The sequence below is a fragment of the Hermetia illucens genome, chromosome 5, assembly GCF_905115235.1.
Source record: "Hermetia illucens chromosome 5, iHerIll2.2.curated.20191125, whole genome shotgun sequence".
NCBI classification, from domain to species: Eukaryota; Metazoa; Arthropoda; class Insecta; order Diptera; family Stratiomyidae; genus Hermetia; species Hermetia illucens.
In genome coordinates this window covers 89,524,166-89,550,060 of record NC_051853.1, presented here as the reverse complement: position 1 = coordinate 89,550,060, position 25,895 = coordinate 89,524,166, and the positions used below count along the sequence as shown (strand labels likewise).

General features: G+C 41.6%; 1 protein-coding gene across 1 annotated transcript; it reads left to right on the top strand.

Annotated features, from left to right (window-relative positions):
* Positions 1-5,790: 5,790 nt before the first annotated feature.
* On the top strand, positions 5,791-25,354 carry LOC119657260 (structural maintenance of chromosomes protein 3). Its single transcript, XM_038064089.1, has 8 exons — positions 5,791-5,968; positions 6,092-6,206; positions 6,266-6,405; positions 12,377-13,515; positions 13,582-13,681; positions 13,742-14,889; positions 23,946-24,678; positions 25,038-25,354. The coding sequence occupies exons 1-8, from the start codon at positions 5,954-5,956 to the stop codon at positions 25,248-25,250; spliced, it is 3,603 nt and encodes a 1,200-aa protein (XP_037920017.1). The 5' UTR covers positions 5,791-5,953; the 3' UTR covers positions 25,251-25,354.
* The last annotated feature ends 541 nt before the right edge of the window (positions 25,355-25,895 follow it).

Below are 25,895 nucleotides of genomic sequence, written 5' to 3'. Positions count from 1 at the left end.
ATTCACGATTATTTCAGCGATTTCGCGAAACAAAGACCAGCTTCGAAAAGTACTAACTCCTTTTGCTCGTCGTGCCTTTTTCTTTTTCAGTCAACTCGAAAAGGTGCTGAGGTTCAGACAGAGTAAGTTAACCTTAGGGTGGAAGTACATTTGTTTCGCTAATCAAAACAAAATTGTTTAAAATAGGGTTGATCACGATTGTAGTAAAGAATTGGAAATATTGGAGCTACAACAGGAAAACAGGCAATTCAAAGCTTACAATAAAAAAATACTTAGACGTCTACAAACAGCAGCACATACTATTTCTTCACTCAAGGGTATTCTTACGAAAGAGCAAATTCGGAAAGTGGGAAATCCGAATAAAAATATGCATTGGAGTAGTGACGATATTTTTTCTGCCATTTCTCTTCACTCTGCTGGACCATGAGCATACAAGTTAAAAAACCGTCGACGAATTGATTAAAAAAATTAATTTATTCGCACAATTAATGCGTCCTTACAATTTGGGAGTTTTCTACAGACTAACTACAAATTGAATTTTAAATCTAAAGGAAGGTTTCCGCGCTATTCGATTATGTATTTTTGCCTTTTTGACAATTACCTCGATGACCTACTGACGCATCCATAACATATCAATGACCGCGTCCGCAGTACCTGTATTTGCTGACACAGGTGCTCGTGTAGTTTTTTCTGCTGCTCATTGACCGTCAGCAGTGTCGACACTAAAGAAACAGACTGCAAAGGTTAAACGAAATCCTGGAATTGTGGATTCTGTGCTGCAACTATTATCAAAATCAAAGTACGACATTAAGGAACGAAGGAAGGAAGATAAGTACTTTTGAGTATGATAAGATGGCATCCATATAAATATGTGCAAATGGCAAGTGATTCGTGATAATTATAAAAATTGGAAGCAAACTATTTATTACGATCAGGATTGTGCTATGACCGCTTCAATATTTGCACATATGTATAGTCGAGAGACCAGGCGGACCTCCTAACCCCCATACTCGTGGGAATCAAATGAGTACAAAAAAAGAAAAGAAAACAAAAACGAAACAAGCAGGGCCCCGTACCGCACAAAAATTGGTTAATAAGGCGGAGGTACGTCTCCGAATTGCTGAGAGCCAGGTGATTACACCCAAGAAGGGAGAAGTTGGGACGTCAGACAGTGGATCCAAGGTAGACATTAGTATACTGCGTGGACAACAGCCAACGAACACCACTGCTCAAAGAGCAAGGTGCAGCAAAAGCACGTCTAAGATAAATATAACAGACGTCAGGAGGGAGACAGGTCTCAGTGGCGCCGGTGTTAAATGGTACCTGCGCTATCTGAAGGAAGGCCTGAAACCAGAAGAGGCCCTTAAGAAGGCTCAGGACAGACCTAAGCCAGCTCTACCGGAGCCGAGAAAGCAGGGAGCAGCAGAGATCAGCCCGCATGAAGGGAATGCTCCCAAATCCAAACCTGAACCCAAGGGGGGAGAAAACCCGGGCAGGTCAGGAGTTAAGGCAGGACCCAGGAAGCCCGCCATTAGCTATGCTAGTACGGTCAAGGGCATTCGACTGGCCATACTGCTAAAAATGTTTCCCAAGCAAATACTCACTCATGAGGAACAGGACCTTGTCGTCAGGCAGATGATCAAGGGTTGGACTTCGCAACTGGTGTTCACCGGGATACGCTTTCGACCAGACCTTATACTGATGGACTGCGCGACGGAAGACACTGCAGAATGGATTAGAACTATAGTTCCTAGATTGCCAGGCTGGGAAGGGGTGGAATTGTCAACATGTGCTGGGAATGATGTACCAGGAGCCCATATGGTGACAGTTTTTCTGCCAAAAGCCGCGACAATAGAAACGGAAGACCTTATGGGCCTCGTAATCGCTCAGAATGAAGATCTCCATACCCGACTATGGGGACAGACAAAAGTGGTCTTTTTTCCGAAAGCGGGTAAAAAGGATCCTTTTCACCCTAAATCTTTCAGACCAATTTGCCTAACATCGTTCGTACTCACAACGCTGGAGAAACAAAAGAAATTGCAAAAATTGTTTTTGGTTATCGAGGGAGCATTCGACAACACATCGCACACAGAGATACAAGATGCCCTGAGCCGCAAAGGAGTGGGAAACACCCTAGCATTCTGGATGGGCAAACTGTTAGAAAGTAAGCAAATAGAAGTACCGACAGGTACAAATTCTATTGTCATGAACACTGCTTAAAGTTGACCACAGGGCGGGGTACTATCACCTCTTATGTGGAGTATGGTAATGGATGAACTCCTGGACGTGCTAACAAATACTGGAATACAAGTCCAGGGTTACGCGGACGACATTGTTTTAATCTGTAAGGGCAAATATGAAGATACTCTATGTGATAGAATCCAAACTGGACTTAAGGGTTACTAGTGCCTGGTGCAGGAAGCTAGGACTACGGATCAACCCAGCCAAAATCACCATAATACCATTCACTAGGAGGCGTAAGCTTGATCACATGAGAGCCATAACATTACATGATATGGAGGTGAAACGAGAAACAGAGGTCAAATATTTGGGAATTATGTTAGACCAAAAATTACTCTGGAAGACAAATGTCGGAAAGCCACAAGAGCTTTGATGACTTGTAGGTCCATAGCAGGAAAAAAATGGGGTTGCAGCCTAGATACAGCTTTGGATATGTACTGCAAAAGTAAGGCCAATGATTACCTAGGGAGCGGTAATCTGGGCAGAGAGAACTGAAATCAACACACAAGCCAGGGAATTACACAAACTCTAAAGACTCGCTTGCATGTGTATTAGTGGGGCAATGAGGACATGCCCAACGGCATCGCTGGAGATCCTTTTGGGTTTAACCCCTCTCCATCTGCACATACGGATGCAGGCAACGAGGGCAATATTCAGGATGGCCGAGGTTAAGTGAGGCGAGGAGCTGCCTACATCGAAGTAAGATTGATGATATTCTCTCTAGGCGGTATCCCGAATTACTGATACCAAGGGATAACATGACAACGAGGTTTCACTACGATAAGAAGTTTGAAACACGTTGGAGTAACAAGACAAACTGGGATAGCGTGGCTGCGCCATCCGGGTTAAACCAGCAACTGATTACTTGGTACACTGAGGGTCCCCTCACAGCAGAGGGAGTGACTGCCGGTGTCATTGGCCCAAGGAAAATGTACTTTGAGCCAATGGGCAGATACACTAGCATATTCCAGGCGGAAATATACGCCATAGACAAATGTGCATAATTTAATCTGCATAAGAACTATAGGGGTAGAACATAGCTATTCTCACCGATAGCCAAGCAGCGATCAAGGCACTTAGGACCAACCAGATGAACTCTAAACTAGTATGGGAATGCCTTGAGAAACTGAATACACTCGGCTCGTTCAACAAGGTCTGGATACTTTAGGTTCCAGGCCACACTGGGTTAGAACGCAACGAGGCAGTGGACGAACTAGCCAAGAAGGGAGCAGGGACACCTTTACACGGGCCAGAACCCTTCTGTGGAATCGGAAACGGTTTCATGGCTATGAATCTAAGAAATGAAGAGGAACGGTTGAGGGAACTACACTGAGCGGGCCTACTAGGGATGGAGCAGTCCAGGGTGCTTATTGGGGGATACGAACCCATACGCACAAAGGATTGCTTAAACCTCACCAAAAAGAATCTCCGACTCATAGTGGGAATTCTCACTGGTTATTGTCGGCTGAACTATCACCTAGGGAAGCTAGGGATATCTACGGACAATGCCTGCAGGTTTTGTGAGGAGGAGGACGAAACCTCTATACACGTCCTGGGACAGTGCCCGGTACTTGTGCAAAGTAGGTGGAGGCATCTGGGAGAACACTCAATACCAGGTACAAAGTTGAAAGATCTGGAAGTAGGGGACATACTAAAGTTCCTAACGGTTATAGCCCTGTTTGAGATACTATGATCAATAGTTACACTATAACCAGTAAAAGGGGCACAATAGTTCTTCAAGGACGCGGTGCGACTTTCCCTTAACAGAATAATAATGGTTTGAAATTTCATTTCAGATTAGATAAATTTCTTCTTCTTTGATGTGCCGCATCTTACAAAATTACTACGAAATCATTTCATTAATTCTGGCCCATAAAGGGTAAATTCGTAAACACCCAGCCAATAAAAGAGGTTTTGAATTTAAAAACAGGTGATTTATCAATTTGTTATAAAATTATAGAAGAACATTTAAAAATGAAAGATGTTGGAAGGCAAAAGGCAACTTTTTCGCACTCACTTCCAAAAGCCATAAGGAGATGCGTATCAGTAGATGCTATTCATTCGAAATTATTAAGACTTTATTCATTTTAGGTGTTCATTTTACGTTTATGTTTTTTTATTGATCATAAAAATGATTGATTGATTTTATTATCAATGAATTTTGCAAATTTTTCTCTAAACTTCTGACAGGTGTTGTTGGTAATTGAATGCAACATTCAATTTATGAAAAATAAATTTCATTGATAACTTCATTTTTGGTCGCAATATTAACTAATCTGTGACCATCTTACCAAATTGGAATTTCGAAATCGAATATCTTTGAGACTTTTGCACCTGTTTTGATAGATATAGATTTTATTCATAGATAGAGATGTTTCTTACAATTTTTAATTCATAACTTCCCTTTAGCCATAATAGTTTCAGAGATACAAGACGCTCATTAAATTTCACTACACATTATATCGGTCCAAGTGACGCCATCAGCAATTTGACGTTTCGTACTGATATTACCTTGTTTAGTCTGTGTACACAGATTTGGAATTGTAAATACCATTCATCATCATCATCATCATCAACGGCGCAACAACCGGTGTCCGGTCTAAGCCTGCCTTAATAAGGAACTCCAGACATCCCGGTTTTGCGCCGAGGTCCACCAATTCGATATCCCTAAAACCTATCTGGCGTGCTGGCCTTCGCCATCGCTCCATCTTAGGCAGGGTCTGCCTCGTCTTCTTTCTCTACCATAGATATTGCCTTTATAGACTTTCCGGGTGGGATCATCCTCATCCATACGGATTAAGTGACCCGCCCACCGTAATCTATTGAGCCGGATTTTATCCACAACCGGACGGTCATGGTATCGCTCATAGATTTGGTCGTTATGTAGGCTACGGAATCGTCCATCCTCATGTAGGGGGCCCAAAATTCTTCGGAGGATTTTTCTCTCGAACGTACCATTACCACATTTTAAAACTATTATTAAATGTGTACGCAGACTTTTTCCGCCCTAATTTTCTACGTTTGTTATAAAAAGTCACGATTTCTCAAAAAGTGTTATAGTTAAATTAATAAAATTCTGCTCACAGATAGCACTTTAAGTTAGTAATATATATATTCAACGAAATCTGTGTTGGGTTTTTAACAGCACGATTTTATTGAAAACAGGTGTACGCAGACTTCCCCTAAGTGTATTTCCAGCAAAAGAATGAAGCATTGAACAATTTTACAACACACTCTAGATCAGGAAATCTTTTAAATTTTCAACTGTGCTATCTTTTTGGCGCGCACCGTAGCCTAATATTAATTCAACCCAATATATATCTAAGGAAATTGTATAAAAAGTAATACTATTTTTTAAGGTTTCATTTAATGTTCAGATTCCAATTTTTTGGGAGCGTAAGCAATGAAAGTAATAATTTATATTTCCAAAAAATCAGCTCAAGAAAGCATTTAAGCTGCGATTTCGTGGACTAGCCGCCATTTTGGCATTGGAAAGTTGGATCTTGCCTTTGCTGAGCGCAGAATTGACAGCTTTGTGATGTTTTCCATTCCATAGTTGGCCGTGTCAGTGGAAAGTTTACATTCGCGCGGGCAATTACCTTGTTTTGTTCGGTTGTTTCTCGGAAGATTTCTTTACGAAAAAGTGAATAATAGAGTATATATCAATCTCCCTTCATGAAGAAAATAAGGATAAACCGCTAGAAGCGAAATCATGCACATAAAACAGGTGAAGAGTGTTCCCAGCGCAGCGTCCGCCAAGCGGAGTGTCAAATTGACAACGATGACGGCCGCAGAACCAAAACAATTTTCAATCTCTAAATTTTTCTTCTTAAATTTGTCAAACCAATAGGTTATCATACAAGGCTTTAAAAGCTACAAGGACCAGACTGTAGTGGAGCCTTTCGACAAGCGCCATAACGTGGTCGTCGGGCGCAATGGATCGGGCAAGAGCAACTTCTTCTATGGTAAAATGGACTCCCAATTTGCACGTTAACAAAATTCATGAATGATTGCTTGTTTTCAGCTATTCAGTTTGTGCTCAGTGATGAATTCACTCATTTACGTCCGGAGCAGCGACAAGCATTGCTGCATGAAGGTACGGGGAACCGGGTAATCTCGGCCTACGTCGAAATTATATTCGACAATTCCGACAATCGCGTTCCGGTGAGTAAAATTTTTCAGCATTTTCGACAGTGTTTTGTGAGAAGAGATTTCACATAATTATGAACGATTCTTGATTGAGTACTATTCACTAATCTTGCAAAGTAATTTATCTCGAGACATCTATGCAGAGAACGGGGGAATTGGTCTAACAAAATACGATTAGAATGGACTTAACCTTCTCAGTCAGCCCACTTCCCTTGGTACCGATTTTTCTTTTCTGTTCCTTATTTTATGTATGTATACCAAAGGATTATCCAAGTAGTACGAAACAGCACTATCCTTTCTGTTCACTTCATTATTTTTATTGGTTTTATTGAGATTTTGAATGAATTTCAAACCTTTGTTCAGCCCAAGCATATTTGACCCTTCCCACAATGTGTTGCATATCTAGTTTTGCTTTTGTTATATGACCACACATGAAAATGGCCCCTTTTGCTTTCAAATATCGAAGTGGAAACTTCTTTTTCTTTAGCCTTTGTTCCGTTCACATGCTAGGTCGCCTTGTCTTGATCGATTGGCCATTTTCTTCTATCATTTGCCTGATCTGTACCCAATCGCGAGGCTTTCAAATCACCACCCACCGTATCAATCCATTATTTCAGCCGACCTTTTGGTCGCTTACTATCGACTTTGATGTTCAGGTTAATCTTGGCTAGTGAATTCTCATTAGCGGAATCACGTGGCTATACCCATACCATCCAACACGCCTCTCCCAATTTTTCCACGATCGGTGCAAGCCCATATCGATCGCAGGTATTCTCATTTCGGTTGTGATCAAAACGTGTTGCGCCATTAGTTTAACGTAACATCTTTGTCTCCATTACCGTGAGACGCCGTTCATTGTCTTTTACAGTCACCCATCACTCAGAACCATACAGAGCGACAGGGCGGACGACATTGCGTTAAATTTTAGATTTGAGACGTTCGTTGATACGTCGATCACAAAGAACACTAGTTGTGGAACGCCACTTCATCCAGGTTGCGTTAATGCGGGAATCGATTTCATAATGCAGTTCTCCATTGGCTGATAGTGATTGCGCCTGTTTCATGGGGATCGGTCGATAAAAATGTAGTTTCATTCAGATTCAATCTGGGACCGTTTTGCATTAGGCGATCATTCCAATTTTGGACAAGTTGCTCGAGATCATTTTTGCTTTGAGTCGCCAGGAAAACATGTGCATAAAGCAGTGTATAGATCGTACGACGTTGGATGCCTCTTATGACAGTGTCCATAACAAGAACAAAGAAAATTGGTGAGAGCGTGCTTCTTTGATGAACACCGACGGAGATACGAAGCGGTTTAGTTATATGGGCCGCACTTTACTTTTCAGATCGTGGTAGAGCAATTTAACACAGAGCTCGAATTCCTATGGCACTAGGTGTTGTCGTAGAGTATAGCAGATGAGTTCGTGTGGCACATGGTTAAACACTGTGTCAATAATTCCATAGTTCTTGATAAATCCGGCTTGATTCGCAGTTATTTGAACGATTTTGCTAATGCGGTTGTCAAGAATACGCGTGGCAGTTTACTTCCCGAAAAAGGCGTTCAGGTAGTCGCACGCCGGCACCCTCATCGGCGAAGAGAATTTGCTGGTATCACCGTAAATTCGGAGCTCAAGAGACTAAATGTACCACCGAATGCATTTTCAGCGCAACAAAACACTAGGCTCGCTGGGTGCCTCCGCAACGGCTACCCGAAGCGCAGTATTATGTCGCCTTACAATTTTCGACCCTGTGAGTAGGCGTTCCTTTCCGGTCGACACGGGGGCTGAGGTGTCGATTCTCCCCGTACCCCGTCCAAATACGTTGATATCACAGAATTTGCGACTAGTTTCCGCAAACTCCTCTCCCATCCACACTTACGGCTAGAGATAGGTGGACGTGAGTCTCGGACTGCGCCGAACATTTTGGTGGCAATTTGCTCTGCCGGACATTAGCACTCCCATTTTAGGCGCAGATGTAGCAATTTTTGGACAAGTTGCTCGAGATCATTTTTGTTATCAGATGCTAGGAAAACATCATCTGCGTAAAGCAGGTGTAGGGCGCTGGACGTTGGATATCCCGTGTGACGGTGTCCATAACAAGAACAAAGAGGAGTGGTGAGAGGGCGCTTCCTTGATGAACACCAACAAAGCCACGAAGCGGTTTTGATACACCAGCCATACTTCGCACTTTACTTTTCGGATCGTGGTAGAGCAATTGAACCCAGCGCACGAGTTCTTCTGGCACTAAGTGTTGTCGTAAAGCATACTAGATGAGCACGGTCGAGATTGTATCGGTGATTAAGGCGATGGTGCTAATTTAACAATTAAACCATTTTTCCTTTATGGTTATTGGTGCTTGCCCTTTACATTTCCTGGTTACACTCCTTTGCTGCGTATTTCGCGATGAAGGAATTCTTGGAATCCGCCGTTTAGCACTGCGTATTTTAATTATCGCCGTAGCAATAGCTCGAAGTATTCTCGCCATCTATCCGTTGCAGCTCGACGGTTGGTAAGCAAAGTACCGTTCTTGTCATTAACGCAACAGAAGTGTTCGATATCCTGTGTACGTTCGTTACGGCTTTTAGCAAGTCGATACAGATCTCTCTCGCCATCCTGAGTGTCCAGTTTATCGTAAAGATTTTTGTAATGGTTCGCTCGGGTGACAGCGACTGCTCTCTTTGCTCCCTGGTTGGCATTCTTATAAATTTGCCAATTGGCCAGCGTGTTATCGTCGAGAAATTTGTGGGGTTTCTATTCACGGACCTTCATTTCAACATCCGCTTATCCGGCTTGGTGACCCCGAGGGTTGCAGAAGCCGCTTTGTGGATCGTGTCTTTCATTTGGTTCCATGATTCTTCCACATTCGTAATGGTCGGCAATCGTATGAATGAGATCGTTTCTTCTTTCTTCTCTCCCAATGGTTACCATTTAATGCGCGGCGAGCCAGTGCGTTCCTCACGCTGTTTTATCGGTGGTCGCAGAATGGCAATCAATGGTCGATGTTGAAGTGCAATGGTCTCATAGGGAACGACTTTGCAATCAGTGACAGTGGTAAAGTGTTGGCTTCTTATGAAAATATAGTTGATTTATGTTTTACTGCTCCCACTATAAAATGTAGGAAGATGAGACAATCGCTTGATGAACCATGCATTCATAAGTACAAGGTCATGGGTGTCCGCAAAATCGATTATACGCTCGCCACCCTCCTTGCGCGCTCCGAACCCCTTCCCCCATGGCACCTGTTACCGTCTGCCTTTTCCCCCACATGACCATTAAGGTCGCCGGCAATGATTATATAGTTGTCAGCAGGCACGGGACAAGTCTTTTCATCGAGAACTTGCCAGAAGGCATCTTTCTCGGCATCAGGTCGACTTGTCTGTGGTGCGTACGCGGTGAAGAAGTATATAGTGCGATCAGCTGATATAATGGTGAGCTTCATCAGCCGATCATTAAATCGTTCGACTTCTCTAATGGCGTCACGGAAACCCTCTGAGATGGCACACCCTATTGAGTGTGTAGGTTTCCAAAATAGAGAAGTTTATAGCCATTTTTACCGTGTTCGCATCGCAGTCTACTAAGAATTCAAGGCCGCTTGATTTTGCACACGCAAATCATGGGGAAGGTAAGCAGAGACGACTATGACGCTTTTCTTATAATTAACTTGGTATTGTAAGTTGATCGTTCCTAGGTCCTGGGAACAGAATTGTCTCAGCAATTTTGATATCAGGGCACAGGCTCTCGAGGATCTCTCATCGAAGAAGATTAGACTTTATTAAAAGGAACTCATGGTTCTTGTACCAGAAATATATTAGGCCAGGCTTGTAACATTGCTAGTCTTGCTGCCAATAGATAGGAAGAGACTTTAGTATGCTACAGGCTAATTTACTAACTGTGTAGTCTAATGTGATATTCGCCGTTAACTGAGAAGTCTGCACCGCCCTTGTGCTTATTCTTAAGAAGATTCTCTTTCTCCTACAGTGCCTTTCGCTGTTGTCGGCTGTATAGATCCGTTTCCACATACCGGACTGGATGGAGAGTTACAATCCTTTACTTCCATCTTTAAGTGTTTTGCACACTCTTAGTGTAGTAGTAAACTACTGCGAACTCCCTCATCACGACAAAGTGGTGGTGGTGTCCAAGAGGAGCCGTGCAACGAACGATTTCGCGAATACGTTTGTCAAGAATGCGTTCAAAAATCTTTATAGTATGGAATAGCAATCGGAACGGACAGTAATTTGAAAACTCTTCTAGACTGCTTATCTTTTTCCATATTGGAACGGTCGTATTTTTTTGTCAGTCAGCCACTGACCCACAATGTTGGATCCCAGCTCCGCTTTCCACAGCTTGTTGTTGTCAGACCTTATTGTTTTCCCCTATTTCATTTGTTTTTTTTTTTGCGTTCTTGGCTTCGGGAGCACCGACAGGTGGAATTGTCCAAACTGTCGATAGTGCTTGTGAAAGATGGGCAAGTTTTGCCTTATAAGAAGTTCGAAACGGAAGCCTTTTAAACATACTGTGACGATTTGTACAGAGTTCGTAAGCAATATGAGACGGTCAATTGGACACTTTTAGAGAGCCAGGTGGTTATTTCACAGACTCGAGAGTTGAATCAGTGCAGACTTTAGTGACAGTACATCATCCGGGAGAACGAGTGATTGAACTTGTTTTAACAAATATTTCTCTGGTGAGGTTTATTCTGGTTGATCTCTCTGTAGTAGTTGCAGTAGGGTAGTTTCCATTCCAACGCCTGGGAAAAATGACTATTCAAATCCATAGAACTTCAGGTCATTCTTACTAAAATGCCTGGATAGACTCTTGGGGACTGTGGGTCACATTCTCGAAATGGCACTAAATGAAAACCACAGTATGGAGAGTCCCATAAGCCTGCCCTTATCCTTAAGTTTCCAAGATAGAGGGACCAACTTTGAAAGGTGAGTGCGAGGGTAAGCTAGCATCACTGCAAAGAAATATAGGTGTGGGTGTTACCTGTGCCATGAGCATGGCATCCTGTTCAGCTCTGGATGCACCACTCAATTTGCAGTCTTTGATAAATACATATATCCAGAGCACTGGGATAAGAGAAGCTCATGGATTAATTCGTTTAGATCTATTGGCACATAGCGGACGTAAGAGACATAGAGCATTGAAAGAAATTAGAAGAATCCAGTTCTTGTAATGCCTTTTGATTCTCCGATCGCTGTACGTCTGCTAAAAGAAAAGAAGTTAGTCTTAAGCAGAGAGAAAATCATGGCATGCATGGCGTACTAAGATCTACACCGACAACTCAAAAACAGAACAAGGTTCTGGAGCAAGGGTCTACCTCTCAGATAGAAATGAGAGTTGGGCTTTTCTCTTCGAGACAATATACAATGGTTTCTTCATCTATGCATGCATCAGATTTGTGGTGCTAATGAATGGAAATACGAAAATTGTATTACAGTTCTGGAGTGTGATCGAAAAGGCTTCAAGCTGGTCTTTGCTCTTTTATATAAATTCATAGATACAACGTGGGTAAATTCATAATAATTTATAATTTAGGCCTAAGCTAATCTATGATTTACGAAACCGCAAGTCACGTACTTTGCAAATTGCGTGCTAACCCAAAACTGAGGATTCCCGGGACCATAAACAATGGAAGTAAGTTCTTCCCAACTGGTTCGGTCCGGATTCAGTACTCCTTTAATTCTTAAACAAAATATTGGGCCGCTCTCATTTTGTCTTTATACTATTTGGGAAAGCTTCACAGCGACATTGGCCGAAAATTTACGCGACCGCATGAGCAAACGGTGTTCAGCTTTGTCATTAAGCTTGCGATTATAGCGCATATTAGCTCTACTGCTATATAAATTAAATAAATTATTAATAAAATAAATATTCACTTCGTTTTCTGCTCCTAGGGCACCTCTTTCGTAATATTAACTGTACTATTATATATTGCATCTTCTATTGGTTGTTTCTGAACTCTGAATGATTGTGCCTTGTTTTAGATCGATAAAGATGAAATCTACTTACGACGTGTTATCGGAGCCAAGAAAGATCAATTCTTTCTTAACAAGAAAGTTGTTCCCCGTCAAGAAGTCGTCAATTTACTTGAATCAGCTGGATTTTCCAACTCCAACCCGTATTATATTGTCAAACAGGGTAAAATCAATCAAATGGCCACTGCGCCAGATTCATATCGGTTGAAATTGCTGCGTGAAGTTGCTGGAACTCGTGTGTTCGATGAGCGGAAAGAGGAATCTACGAATATTTTGAAAGATACTGAAGGAAAAGTTGAGAAAATCACTGAATATCTCAAGACCATAGAAGACAGATTGAAGACATTAGAGGAGGAAAAGGAAGAGTTGAAAGAGTATCAGAAGTGGGATAAGGCCCGAAGAACTTTGGAATATATTATCCACGAAACTGAGCTGAAAGAAACTAAACGTGCTTTGGAGGAACTTGAAAACCAACGCAAAACATCTGGAGACAAGCAAAAGCAGTTTAATATGGAGATTCAGAAGGCCCAAGAAAAGGTCAAAGGTATTCAGAAGAGTTTGAAAGACGCAAAGAAAGATGTCGCTACGATGAAAGATGAACGTGCAGTTTTAGTAACAGAACAGCAACAGCTACTACGCGACAAAACAAAATTAGATTTAACCATCGTCGATTTAACGGATGAAGTTCAGGGTGACAATAAATCGAAAGAACGAGCCGACCAAGAATTGAAAAAATTGAAAATCACCATCGCTGAAAAAGAAAAGGAGTTGGAAGAGATTCGTCCACGTTATGAAGCCTTACGGCGAAAGGAAGAGGATTTCGCACGTGAATTAGCCCTTAAAGAGCAAAAGCGTAAAGAACTCTATGCAAAACAGGGTCGTGGTTCGCAATTTTCCTCGCGAGAAGAACGTGACAAGTGGATACAAAATGAATTGAAATCTCTCAACAAACAGATAAAAGATAAAATTGTTCACCAGAACAAACTTTTGGACGACCTGCAGAAAGGCGCTGCTATGGAGAAAGAACTGGAGCGAAAAATCACGGAGCATTCATCCGAGATTGAACAATTGCGATTACAGATCGATGAACACAATAAACAGTTCTACGAATTAAAGAAGAAAAAGGATCAGTATCAGGCTGCACGAAAGTAAGTACATCGTTTGAGTAATTTGTCAGTTAGTTTTTAATATAATGTTTGAATACGAAACTTTAGTGAACTATGGCGAAAGGAAACCCAAATGACGCAACAATTACAAACGCAGAAAGAGGAGCTGGCAAAAGCAGATCAAGCGCTAAGGTCTATGGCTGGAAAGGTGTGTAATTCCCAAAACATTTGGGTCGAAATAATTAGTTTTTTCTCGATTTTTTTCCAGCCTATCCTGAATGGGCGCGACTCCGTACGCAAAGTGTTGGACAGTTTTCTTGAACGAGGCGGACAATTCACGGACATCGCTAATGCCTACTACGGTCCCGTGATTGAAAATTTTAGTTGCGATAAGACGATCTACACTGCAGTTGAAGTAACCGCTGGTAATCGGTTATTCCATCATATTGTCGAATCGGACCGCGTTGGGACCCAAATCTTGAAAGAAATGAACAAGCAAAAATTGCCTGGTGAGGTTACTTTCATGCCTCTGAATCGGTTGCAGGTGAAGATTCATGGATATCCCGATGATCCGGATTCCATTCCCATGATCTCCAAGTTGAAATACGAAGAACAATATGATAAAGCTTTGCGATATATTTTTGGCAAAACATTGATCTGCCGTAATTTGGAGCGAGCCACGGAATTAGCGAAAAGCACAGGTTTGGACTGTGTCACGTTAGAAGGTGATCAAGTCTCGTCAAAAGGTTGCTTGACTGGCGGCTATTTCAATACATCACGATCCCGTCTCGAAATGCAGAAAAAACGCACCGAATACATGGAGATGATTCGAGAGTTCGAGAAAGAACTCACGAAACTTCGAAATGAGTTGCGACAGATTGAATCAAACATAAACAATGTTGTTTCTGAAATGCAAAGGACTGAGACGAAACAGGGTAAATCTAAGGATATTTTCGAGAAAGTTCAAGCTGATATTCGTCTCATGAAAGAAGAGCTCATACGTATTGAGAAATATCGAACGCCCAAAGAACGCTCAGTTCAACAATGTAAAGCCAGTTTGGAAGCAATGAACAGCACAAAAGAGGGGCTAGAGAGTGAACTGCATCAAGAGCTAATGTCATCACTCTCCGCACAGGACCAACGCGAGGTTGATCAACTCAATGATGACATTCGACGCCTGAATCAGGAAAACAAAGATGTCTTCGAAGCTCGTATGCAACTGGAAGTTATCAAAAACAAAATTGATAATTTGCTGACAAACAACATGTTCCGACGTCGTGATGAGTTGCAGCAAGCGTTACAAGAAATTTCAGTGGAAGATCGCAAAAGGAAATTGAATAATTGTCGTAATGAGCTGCTTGCAACCGAGAAACGCATCAAAAAGGTGAATCAAGATTTGGAGGAGATGGATAAAAAGTAAGTGCAAATATAACTTTTCATTTTGCATGCTATGATCCTAGGTAAGCCTTAAGGACTCAATTTTCATAGTGTCATACAATGATAGTATCATGCGTATGTAGACATGGCTATGTATTGAATAGCACGTCCGATTTCATTCGACCCCAGAGGGTTTACCTAATTTTTCTTTTAAAGGTTAAGCTTTCTGGCAATGTTAAATGCAGTTTCTTTCTTGGTGGCGAGTAGACTTAACCCCACGGTCTTCTTAAGACACGGATTGATTTTGTGACCACAATCAGAGTCCCCCTGTGACAAGTAAAAACGGAACCACTCTATACTAAGCGCATGATTGAGCATTCATACTGGTGGATGCAAGAAATACCTAAATCTCTACCGAACTAAAGTGTTGCGTAATCGCAACCCTTATGAAACTCCCACTAGGGAGCCAACTGCTACAACCGAGCTGAAAGTATATGAACCAGGAATTCTCCTGATGTAAACTTAGATGTCTATCCCGGTCCCCATAGTACTAATATACCCCTGGTAAGGTCTCATGATCGAAGCCACTTCAGATGAGTGCCGGTGCAGACTCGGGTTTTCTTCTTTTTCTTCCGCCTTTGCCCTGTTCACAAGCGTGGTCGGCTCGTCGTGACCGCTTTCGCCATTTTATTTTATCAAATGGCTGATCTCAATGCAATCTCGAGGCTTTTAAATCCCCATTCAGCATGTCAAGTCACAGTTTGGTCGTTTACCACCGAATTCGATGTTCACACCAATCTTGGTAAGTGAATTCTCGTTAGCGCGAATTACGTGACCATAGAAGATGCCACTCTCGCGGTTTTTACATGATCGGTGCAACCCCATATCGATGCAGACTCGGGTCTGATCGTTCAAATTAAGCCTTAGAGCATTTGCCTATTGCATCACTGCCAGCAAGCCAAAGTTAGTATAGCGTTTTCCGGTGCCACTATGTGGAGGTTCTCCTCGACCATTTGGTTTTGGTCTGGCCAACGGTTGCTGCCCCATTTTCCTCGCGTTCAAAACCTATTGTTTTTGTGTAGTTTATGGTTGAACTCAAGCATATTTCAATACAATGGAAGGGATCTCTCCCAAAGGATTGTGGCAGCGACATTAGATATCGTCATTTTTGCAAACGGGCGGAGAACCTATAAAACTCCCAGAACTAATCCCAGTTCTAATAACTAGCTCAGCGGATTTACTTTAGAAATTTGCATTTGATTTACATGCAATTTGTACTCAAATTCTCAAATCAATATAATGATTCTTATACTCCCCCAACGTTAGACGACATGAAATCCACCGCATAATGTAGAAAAATTTCCAATATCAGATCTAAAGAATATTTTAGCCGGAAATGTTTGACTCTCGACTCCTGGCAGCGATGGTATCACTTGTACAATGTTGAACTGACTAAATCCTACAGCCAAAGAAATGTTTCTTAAAGCGTTGAACCAAATTTGGAAGATGACCCATCTCAAAACGAAATAAAGGCTTGATTGTAATCCAAACCTCAAAACCTATTTTCTTTAAAAATATAACGGTTAAAGTATCGAATGCCATGATGAAGCGGCGCCCAAATGTTCTCTGGTTAGAAACGTTGCAGAAGGCTCAGGTGGACCAATCCATGAATTAACAAACTTCTACTTCATGTATCCTCCGAAAAAGCTAACAAACAACACGTCTGGGCAAGGTTTAAATTTCCCCGTTGTCGCATTCACGCCTTAGCCCCACATCGTTCTAAACAGCTGAAATACAATAAATTACGGACTGTAACCCGGTAATGTTTCAGTATCAAATAACTTTATTTTAATCTCGTCCAGCTCTCATAGAGAATGAGCAGCTCAAAATTTGCAAACTGGGAGAAACTATGATACATTAGAAGGCCTATCTTCATGCGTTTTTGTAATTTTTTTGAGTACGGACATTGTATTAATTATATTCCGGGCTACTTTTGAGATTTTTTTTGAAAAATGTAGGTCAAGAATAAAAAGTAACGCAACATTAATTCGCTGAAAATTTCAATTTTCATATGAAATCAAAAAGCGTTCAATTTTACATTATTAACTCAATGTGGGTGAAAATAATCAAAATCAAAACTGTTGTAGCGGTTCATTTTTTTTTCAATTTTCACCTCTGTTTTTCAAGGTTTTGTGTAAAACAAAACTGTCTGTCACACGCATTTTTCTAGTTATAGCAATTGACATCAAATTTGTTGGAAAGGTAGGAACTTTGAACGCTCACGTATACCGTGAGTTACATCAGGCTACGTCGAATTTAAGTGGGGGTCCATATACATGCAAAAGGGTGGTGTAAGTTGTTTTCACCAAATATAGTAATGTGGGGTATCAAATGAAAGTGAAAGGTCTGGATTAGTACTTTCCGAAGCGCGTTTTAAGTTTGACATTTGTTGGAAAGGTGGAGAGTACGGGGGGTCGAAAATGATAATTTCTTTCACGGTCCCATTCTCAGAAACTACTCAACCGAAAAATTTGGAAAAACTATATGGTGCCTAGGCGAAATATCCTCCATACCGATATAAATAAAGTTAATAATAGTATTTTAATATAATTTTTAGTAATTGATTGCAAAACCCTCTTAAGTTCAAACTTTGGAGCAATACAACAAAGAAGTTTGGTGGAAATCGAATTATTATTAAGTTATAATAGGTCAAAGCTGCCGTTTCTGTGCAAATTCAAGACTGACACCCGAAAGTGGATATTCTCACATAATATATGCACATGTTACGTGCTAGGTACTAATGGGATAAATATCCACTCAAATGTTTTTATAAAAGAAATATACAAAACCTTTCATTCCTGAAGTATCCAGCTTCCGATGTCCCAACTTGTTTAAAAATAATGCAAGAAATGCACTCTTAAAAAATGGAATCAAAAATTTAGTAATGATCGTTTTACTACTTTTTGAATTACAATTATCACTTCACATTTGCAACGAGTTTAAAAAAATTGTTAGAAAATTCGCTCTTAAAATATGAAGACATTTTCCATTCTTAATTACTAACAAAACATAGTTACAACAAATCCAAATGTACTCATAGAATACATCGCGCTAAAAGATTACGAAAGGACATAAAGCGGCACTCGAGCCTAAGCCTGTACTTGATAGCGCTCGGTCCTACGCTCATAAAATCTAAAGGAACACGAATTTTGCTTTGCAATTTCTACAGGATATTCCGACATAGCTAAGTTAATGATCTATGTAATAAAAAAAAATCGATTCTGAAAACCTCCTAATGTGGTTTTCTCCTTAAGTAACAATTGAGAAGCGATCCTTACCGGTAAATTTGAGTGAGAATTAATCAAATTCCTGTGGGGCGCAAATTTTAAGGATTGTAGCCAGGACAGGATTTATTGTTTCGAATATTGGTAGCATTCTGACACTCTGTCGCTCTGGTTTCAAAGGATCTATCCCTGATGTGATCTGTGTTACGGAGTCCTTGGTATCAGCGGTGCAGTGATAGAGGGTACTGGAAGTTTCCACGACCAGTAATCACCAGAACATATCCTTTGAAGTAACAAGCAGCCACTTCCACAGTACTCTAAACGAATCACAAAATCCGGACGAGAACAGAAGAACTGCCACTGAATTGTTAATAAACTCAGCTTGCAATGCATCTGCGCCTAAAAGCAGACTCCGTCACGGAGAGTCTCCTATGTACTAGTGGACCACTGAAATTGCAAGTCTACAAACTAACTGGTGGGAAATTGTTTCTATTCTAATTCTATATTTCAAGGGGAGGACTTGTGAATAGAGAGCCCACACTCTCAGCACATGTCAGCAACCTTGGGAAACAGAATCTAGGGGTAGATCGCGCATCTCATCAAATACGCACGTCCGTATTTCAATCAAAAACATGGTGTGACAATTACCTAATCCCCCTGTTCAGTGGATACTTAGATATAATCGGAAAATCACGATCGCCCGACAGCATTTAAAGATGTGGTGAATGATGTCTGCCACACCTTATTCTTCTGCAAAAGCTCCATCGCCTACCGAGAGAAGTATGTCAAGTGGTTTAAGAATATCATAATTGAGGCCGTGCTGCAGGGCGGGGACACGTAAATCAGAGTTACATGTTAAGCTCAAGGCATTCTTGAGGCGAAAGAAGGGAGATAGCTTTTCCTATGACTATTGGAGATTCAAACAGGCCACACAGTAGGATCGTTAATCGTTCCTTTGAAATTTTCCCTCTTGAATAGATTTCGCCCTTTAAAGGTTGGAATTATTCTCCACAAATTGACTGACCGATGTTATTGCGCGTTCAAAACTTTTCGAGCCAACCATTTGATGCTTTAAAATCGCCAACACGTTGCTTTGCTTGAAACTATTCGGTGTTAAGAATGGATTAGTCTGACTTTTGAATTCTAATCTCCTAAATTAACCCATACGTTGCTATCTATGTTGTCGTATGCTCCTTTGAAGTCGAAAAATATTTGGTAAACGGTATCGTTTAACTCCCAGCACATATCGAGCACTCTGCACGATGAAGAACTAATCCATTGGGGATCGTCCTTTAAAGTGGCCCTGGTACTCTCCGATGTTTTTTTTTCGGGTAGAACTTCAGCCTGCTTTCCAGAATCTTGATAAGTACTTTGTAGACTGGGCAAAGTTGTGAAATGTTCTGCACGTCAGCTTGTCGCCTGTTTTGGAGACTGGACAAAAGATGCTTCTCATATCTCCTAGCTAAGTATGTAGGGATAGAGGGAAATGTGATTTCCGACAGAATGGGCATATTGGAGCGATGGGTTGAGCACTTTGATGAGATACTGCACAACCAGAACATCGGCGAGTTGGAGGTCCCGCCAACTGAAGACGACGGACAAATATTGCCACCACCAAGTTTAGGAGAAACAGTCCGTGCAATTCATCGGCTAAAAAATCATAAGTCGCCAGGAGCCGATGGAATTACATCCGAATTGGTTAAATATGGAGGCGACCAGTTACACCAAGTGGTTTATCAACTTGTACTCAAGATATGGGACAGCGAATCAATGCCTGACGATTTGCAACGAGGTATTATCTGGCTCACACATAAAAAGGGAGATATCACATAGTGCTCCAATAATAGAGGTTCTCCGCTATCTTGCTAGGCCGGATAGCCCCATACGACCAGAACATCATTGACCTATACCAAAGAGGTTTCACTCCAGGTAAATCAGCAACAGATCAGATTTTCTCTATGCGGCAAGCGATGGAAAAACTGTTGGAATATGGACACCAGTTGCACCATCTATTCATCGACTTTAAAGCCGCCTATGATAGCATAGTCAGGGTAAAACTGTACACGGCCATGAAAGAATTCGGTGTCCCGACGAAATTAATAAAACTGACTAGGCTGACCCTGACCAATGTGCGAGGCCAGATAAAAGCAGCAGAATCACTCTCAAGACCATTCGACATCAACAACGATCTACGACTAGGGGATGCCCTATCACGCGTCCTCTTTAACCTAGCCCTCGATCCATGATGCTGAGGTAAATGCAAGAGGTACGATCCTCTTTAAGTTCATCCAACTACTGACGTATGCTGACGATATCGACATCATGGGAGGAACCACCCGAGATGTACAAATTGCCTTCATCCAGATCGAGCAGGCGTCTATCGGGGTGAGATCTTGGGCTGCACATCAATGAAGGCAAGACAAAATATATGGTGGCAACGTCAGCAGCAAAAACCAACCAACCAACAACATCAAACCGCACTGGTCAAATAGGAAGAATAAGGATAGGAGAATACAACTTTGAGACCGTTGATAATTTCTCCTATCTAGGGTCGAAAATCACAATCGATAACAGCTACGATGATGAAATCCGCGCACAGTTGTTGTCAGCCAACAGAGCCTATTTCAGCTTACAAAAACTTTCGCTCGAAACGTCCCACCATAGGGTCAAAGCTCTTACTGTACAAGACAATGATCTTGCCAGTCCTCATGTATTCCTCGGAGACTAGGGTTCTTAGCAAGAAAAATTGCGAACTCTTGGCCGCGTTCGAGAGAAGAATCCTCCGAAGAATTTTTGGCCCCCTACATGCCCTACATGAGGATGGACGATTCCGTAGCCTACATAACGGCGAAATTGAATCTTTTCCAATTTATTTAAAATAATAAAAACTTGTTTTTCCTATTTGCTAGTGTTGATTTACATTTTGCAAATACCAATATTTCGGGAACCTCTTGTTCCCTTCATCAGTGCTAACAAGTCTGCTCATCAGTGGGTTTGTTAGCTATTTTTATACTAATCATTTCCTCTATCGTGTTTTCTTTTCTCTAGCCAGCTGAGATTTTAGCTGGTAAATACGACTTGATCTTATCCTATCTTTAATGTCTATTCTATATGCTTGGACAGATTTGAGAAGGTGACACTTGATCTTTTTAATGCGGTAGAAGTCGATTGTTGGGTGTACAGTGTAGTGAGGTTACTACGTTCTATGTTTCGTGCGTGTCTCCTGTATCTATGGTGGTGCTGGTGTACCCGTTCTTCCTTGCAGTGTCCATAGTGTAGTGTTTTTTGCTCTGGTAGTCTTCGTCTGTGAGTGGGATTGTGGTGCTGCCATTTTATGCTGGTAAGTATGGAACGAAGTGACCGGGATTGTCCACTGGATGCTGGTGGGTTTGACAGATTGTTTCCCGTTGGTAGACCCCAATTTTTGGCATTCCTCAACCAGCCACTTCGCAATGTTGCAAGTAGGGGAGTTAGAATGGGCAATAACCTCCCTCATCTCATTGCCTGATTTGTGTATTTTTGGTTGGCATCAGACTCTGGGTAAAGAGGGATTTGGCATCCGAAACTGAGCTGAGTTATTAACCACTAAAGGGCCTTCTCTTCTCGTTTTATGGATCCTGGTAGCAGGTCATTCCTTAATTAAAAGTAGTTTCCTCCAGTCAACTTTTCCATTACTAGGTTGTGGTATTGTTGTTTATTCATAATTACAATGGCATTATCTTTGTCTGCTTTTAGGTAGTATACTATCCTATCCTTTTTCAAATCACTGAGTTAGGGTTTTGTGACTATAGTGTAATTTTTTTAGGGATTGAGAAGTCCTATGTCCCCATTCATTTGATGTTGGACCGAACCAAATGGAGAGCAATTTGCTTTGCGGATTTACGTTGAATATAATTCGTACCTTTGTTGTGTTTTACAAATTATAAAAGGGAGCGTACAACACCTGCGAGCCGCTTCGACAACGCTGCTCCCAGGGCAGAGATGAAGCAGCGCTGATGAGTTGCCTCTGCCCTGGTACGAAACCGTAGCAGTGTTCGTCCTTCGTTTCAATAGGATAATGCTAGGGAGGGTTACCGGCACACCGTTGGTAGGCAAGAATGTAGTCGTGAGCGCTATCCAGCAGGTATGACAGCCCGGGAATCTTTTAGGAGCAATATTATGGCAGAGAAAAAGGCATAGGCTAGTCGCCAAGCAGCTTCTGTGAATATTGAATTATCTCTGTGCAAGTGCACGATGTTTGGAATTGGATATTACTTTAGCAGGGTTAAATCGGAAACTAGTTCTTGTGCCGTTAATGATTATCTCTGTGATTTATTTGGTTGCGTTTCACCCCTTGGTGGGGTATAACGCATCAACCCTACGCGCTATCGCTCGCGGTTACCTAAAATGTGCTTCCGCTCTCCTCACAACTTCCCGAGACGTTCGCAGTCGTCCTTCCGGCCATCTTGGGGAAGTGGATTCCACTACATGGCATAGACCGCATGCAATTGTCGGCCCTCCTTAATGTGTCCACTGCGGTTTTCGTCTTGCTATCACAGCGCATACGAGTGCCAAACCTGTGCGCCGACCAAGTTGTCCATTTGTGATAGTGTCAGCCCAGCGTACTCTGATGATACGACGCAGACAAGTATTGACGAAAGCTTGGTGCTTTTGAGTAACAGGAGTTCACTTTCCATGTGCTACTCCCATATAGCAACATTGGGGGTCCTACGTCTAGCAGGCGACGTCTCCTGATGAGTTCAACGCAGTCTGTCCTGCTCTACGGCACAGAGGTATGGGCTGGCGCTCTTAACAAGAAGGTATATCGTAAAAGCCTCGCGCAAGTACAGAGACTGGGAGCTTTGCGGGTGGCGTCTGCGTACCGCACTGTCTCCGAACCGGCCGTGATGGTGATCGCGGGAGTGATCCCCGTGGCCCTTCTTACTAAGGAGCGTCAGGCCATATACAAGCGCAAGGGAGGTGGTTGCTCGCGAAAAATGGCAACGCATTCTAGACGAGTGGCAGCTCTGGTGAAAACTAGAGACAGATAAGATTCGCGCTTGCTAGCACTTAGCTTTCCAGAACACTAAAGCACACACAGAGGGAGAGGAGTACTCTCCTCTCCTCCTCCTTATTTCGCCTAGGCCCCAAATGTCCAGTTTATATCGCTGAAATTCCCGCTCTAATTGGAGGAAGCGAGCATTCTGTGGACCCTCGTTACTGGTGTCGGGGAGCGTGCACACATTCGTTATCGTGAGTGCCTATCCGAGGCGTTTTTCACATTTCGCTACCAATAGAGTTTCAAAATTTGCAGGTTGCTAACCCACATTCCTATTCTTTTCGGTCGCCTCTTACGACAAGCAAGAAAGGTTTTGACTGTATTCTTAAACCTCAACTCACAGGGCACAATGATCTCTATGATTTGGTATATGTATTTGCCAATTGCTGTTTCAATTAATCAGTTCTAAATGTAATCTCGCGACTTTTCTAGCGATTAAATTATTTGAAGTAATTAAAACCTGCCTTTGCTTGGCAAAACATCGGTATTAGTAAGGTTAATAAATAATACTAGCGAAAGGCAAAAGCAAGTCTCAATTATTTCAAATAATCCGCACTGCTCCATTTGCAGCGTGTTACTGGTCATCAGAGATGTTATAAATTGAAGTCTGAATGGATTACTATTATTAACGGAAAAATTTCTAAACGCTAACTTTCAGAAAAAGACTTGATTTTTGTTGTACATTATCCAGCAGTAACTATCTTGTCCTATAAACCTTTTCGAAGCATAATGGAATTTTAGTATTGTTTAAAGTTGTCTTTTCCCACTTTTAGGTTACAAGAAGCTGTTAAATTGCAGAAAAATCTACAAAAAGAGCTTGAAATGTGGATACAAACTGAAAAAGATGCTCAAGAAAAGATTTCCGACGACGCTAAGAAAATGGAGAAATGGGCGGCCAAAGAGAATCTTTTACATCAGAAAATTGACGAATGCACCGAAAAGATAGCCAGTCTGGGGGCATTGCCACAAGTCGATCCAGCTTACACAAGAATGTCATTGAAAAATCTTTTTAAAGAGCTTGAAAAGGCGAATCAGCATTTGAAAAAATATAATCATGTCAACAAGAAGGCATTGGACCAGTTCTTAAGCTTCTCCGAACAAAAAGAGAAACTCAACAAACGGAAGGAGGAGTTGGACAAAGCTGATGAAAAAATTCGTGAATTGATGCAATCGTTGGAAATGCAAAAAGTCGAAGCCATTCAATTTACTTTCAAACAGGTTGCAAAGAATTTCACGAAAGTCTTTACGAAACTTGTTCCACAAGGATCTGGCCATCTTGTGTTGAAGACAAAAGACAGTGACGGCGATGACTTTGAAACGGGAGTGGCAAGCTCCGATGAGTTCATTGGAATCGGAATACGAGTCTCGTTCACAGGTGCCGATGCAGAAATGCGAGAAATGAATCAACTGTCTGGAGGACAAAAGTCTTTAGTTGCGTTAGCACTAATTTTTGCTATTCAGAAATGCGATCCAGCGCCGTTCTATCTGTTTGACGAAATTGATCAGGTAAGTGTAATTTTATCGGTTATCGGAAATTTTAGTCCGGCAAAGATATAAGAAACTGTTGGTCTCATAATGTTCGCTTCCTCAATCGACGGCATAAAAGTGTAAATTTGATTCGATAAACGTTTAGTGAATTCAATCACACGTGTTGTGCAATTTATTAGTTATTGTAGTCTATCCTTGCATCGAATCGGAAGCCACATTATTGGACCCTGATTTTAATGTTGTTTTTATTCTGTAGCTATTAATATTAACATTTAGAATTGGCAATTATTAAAACAGTTTAGATTCTAATTTGCATTAGCTTTAATTTGGAGATAAATTTTTTATCAGTAAAGGAAAATGTTAATATATTTTTTAAGGCTCTGGATGCTCAACACAGAAAGGCGGTAGCTGATATGATCCACGAACTGAGCGATAAAGCGCAATTTATTACAACCACTTTCCGACCTGAGCTGCTGGAAACAGCCAACAAATTTTACGGCGTACGTTTCAGAAATAAAGTCAGTCACGTGGATTGCGTTACGAAGGAGCAGGCTAAGGATTTTGTCGAGGATGACGCAACACATGCTTAAATTTGGTATCATTTTAAATGTTCTGTAGTGATGTAAGAAAAGTAATTTTTACCATTATATATGAAAAAGCAGATCGAGAATAGAATTTGTTTTGTCAGAATAAATTGTTTTTTTTTCTCTCTTCCTTAAAAATAATTTTTAGTTTGGGCAATCGGCCCAATGATGTTGAATGTTACTTGTTGTTTTTGATTTTGTTCCGCGTGGTTCAAGCAAGCTATCGATGCAATGCTGTGTCGCACTGATTCGGCTGGCGATGACTCCCGACAGGAACAGAATGGTAAACTGTTGCCTATGATGCCAAAGTTTTCGACAAGTTTATAACTGAGTTCAGTTGGAAGTTCTGAACGCTCGTGAACCTCGCAAAGCGTACCGTTTGAGGTTTGCGTCTAACCGCGAGCGTTATGTCTGTTTTTGATCGCCTTCGCGTTGTCACTTAAAAACATTGCGACGAAATGTCTAAATCAGCTGAGGAACAAACAGAATATTCCATCAAATAACATTGCGTACAATTACATAATGTATTTCCTAAATAATTACTTCCTCTAAATTCCATTTTGACAGCTAAATGCTCATAAGCCAAAGGGGACGACTGTGATCGCGCTTGTCGTCCGCGCACACCACGATGGTCGCGAGTGCCATTGGTAC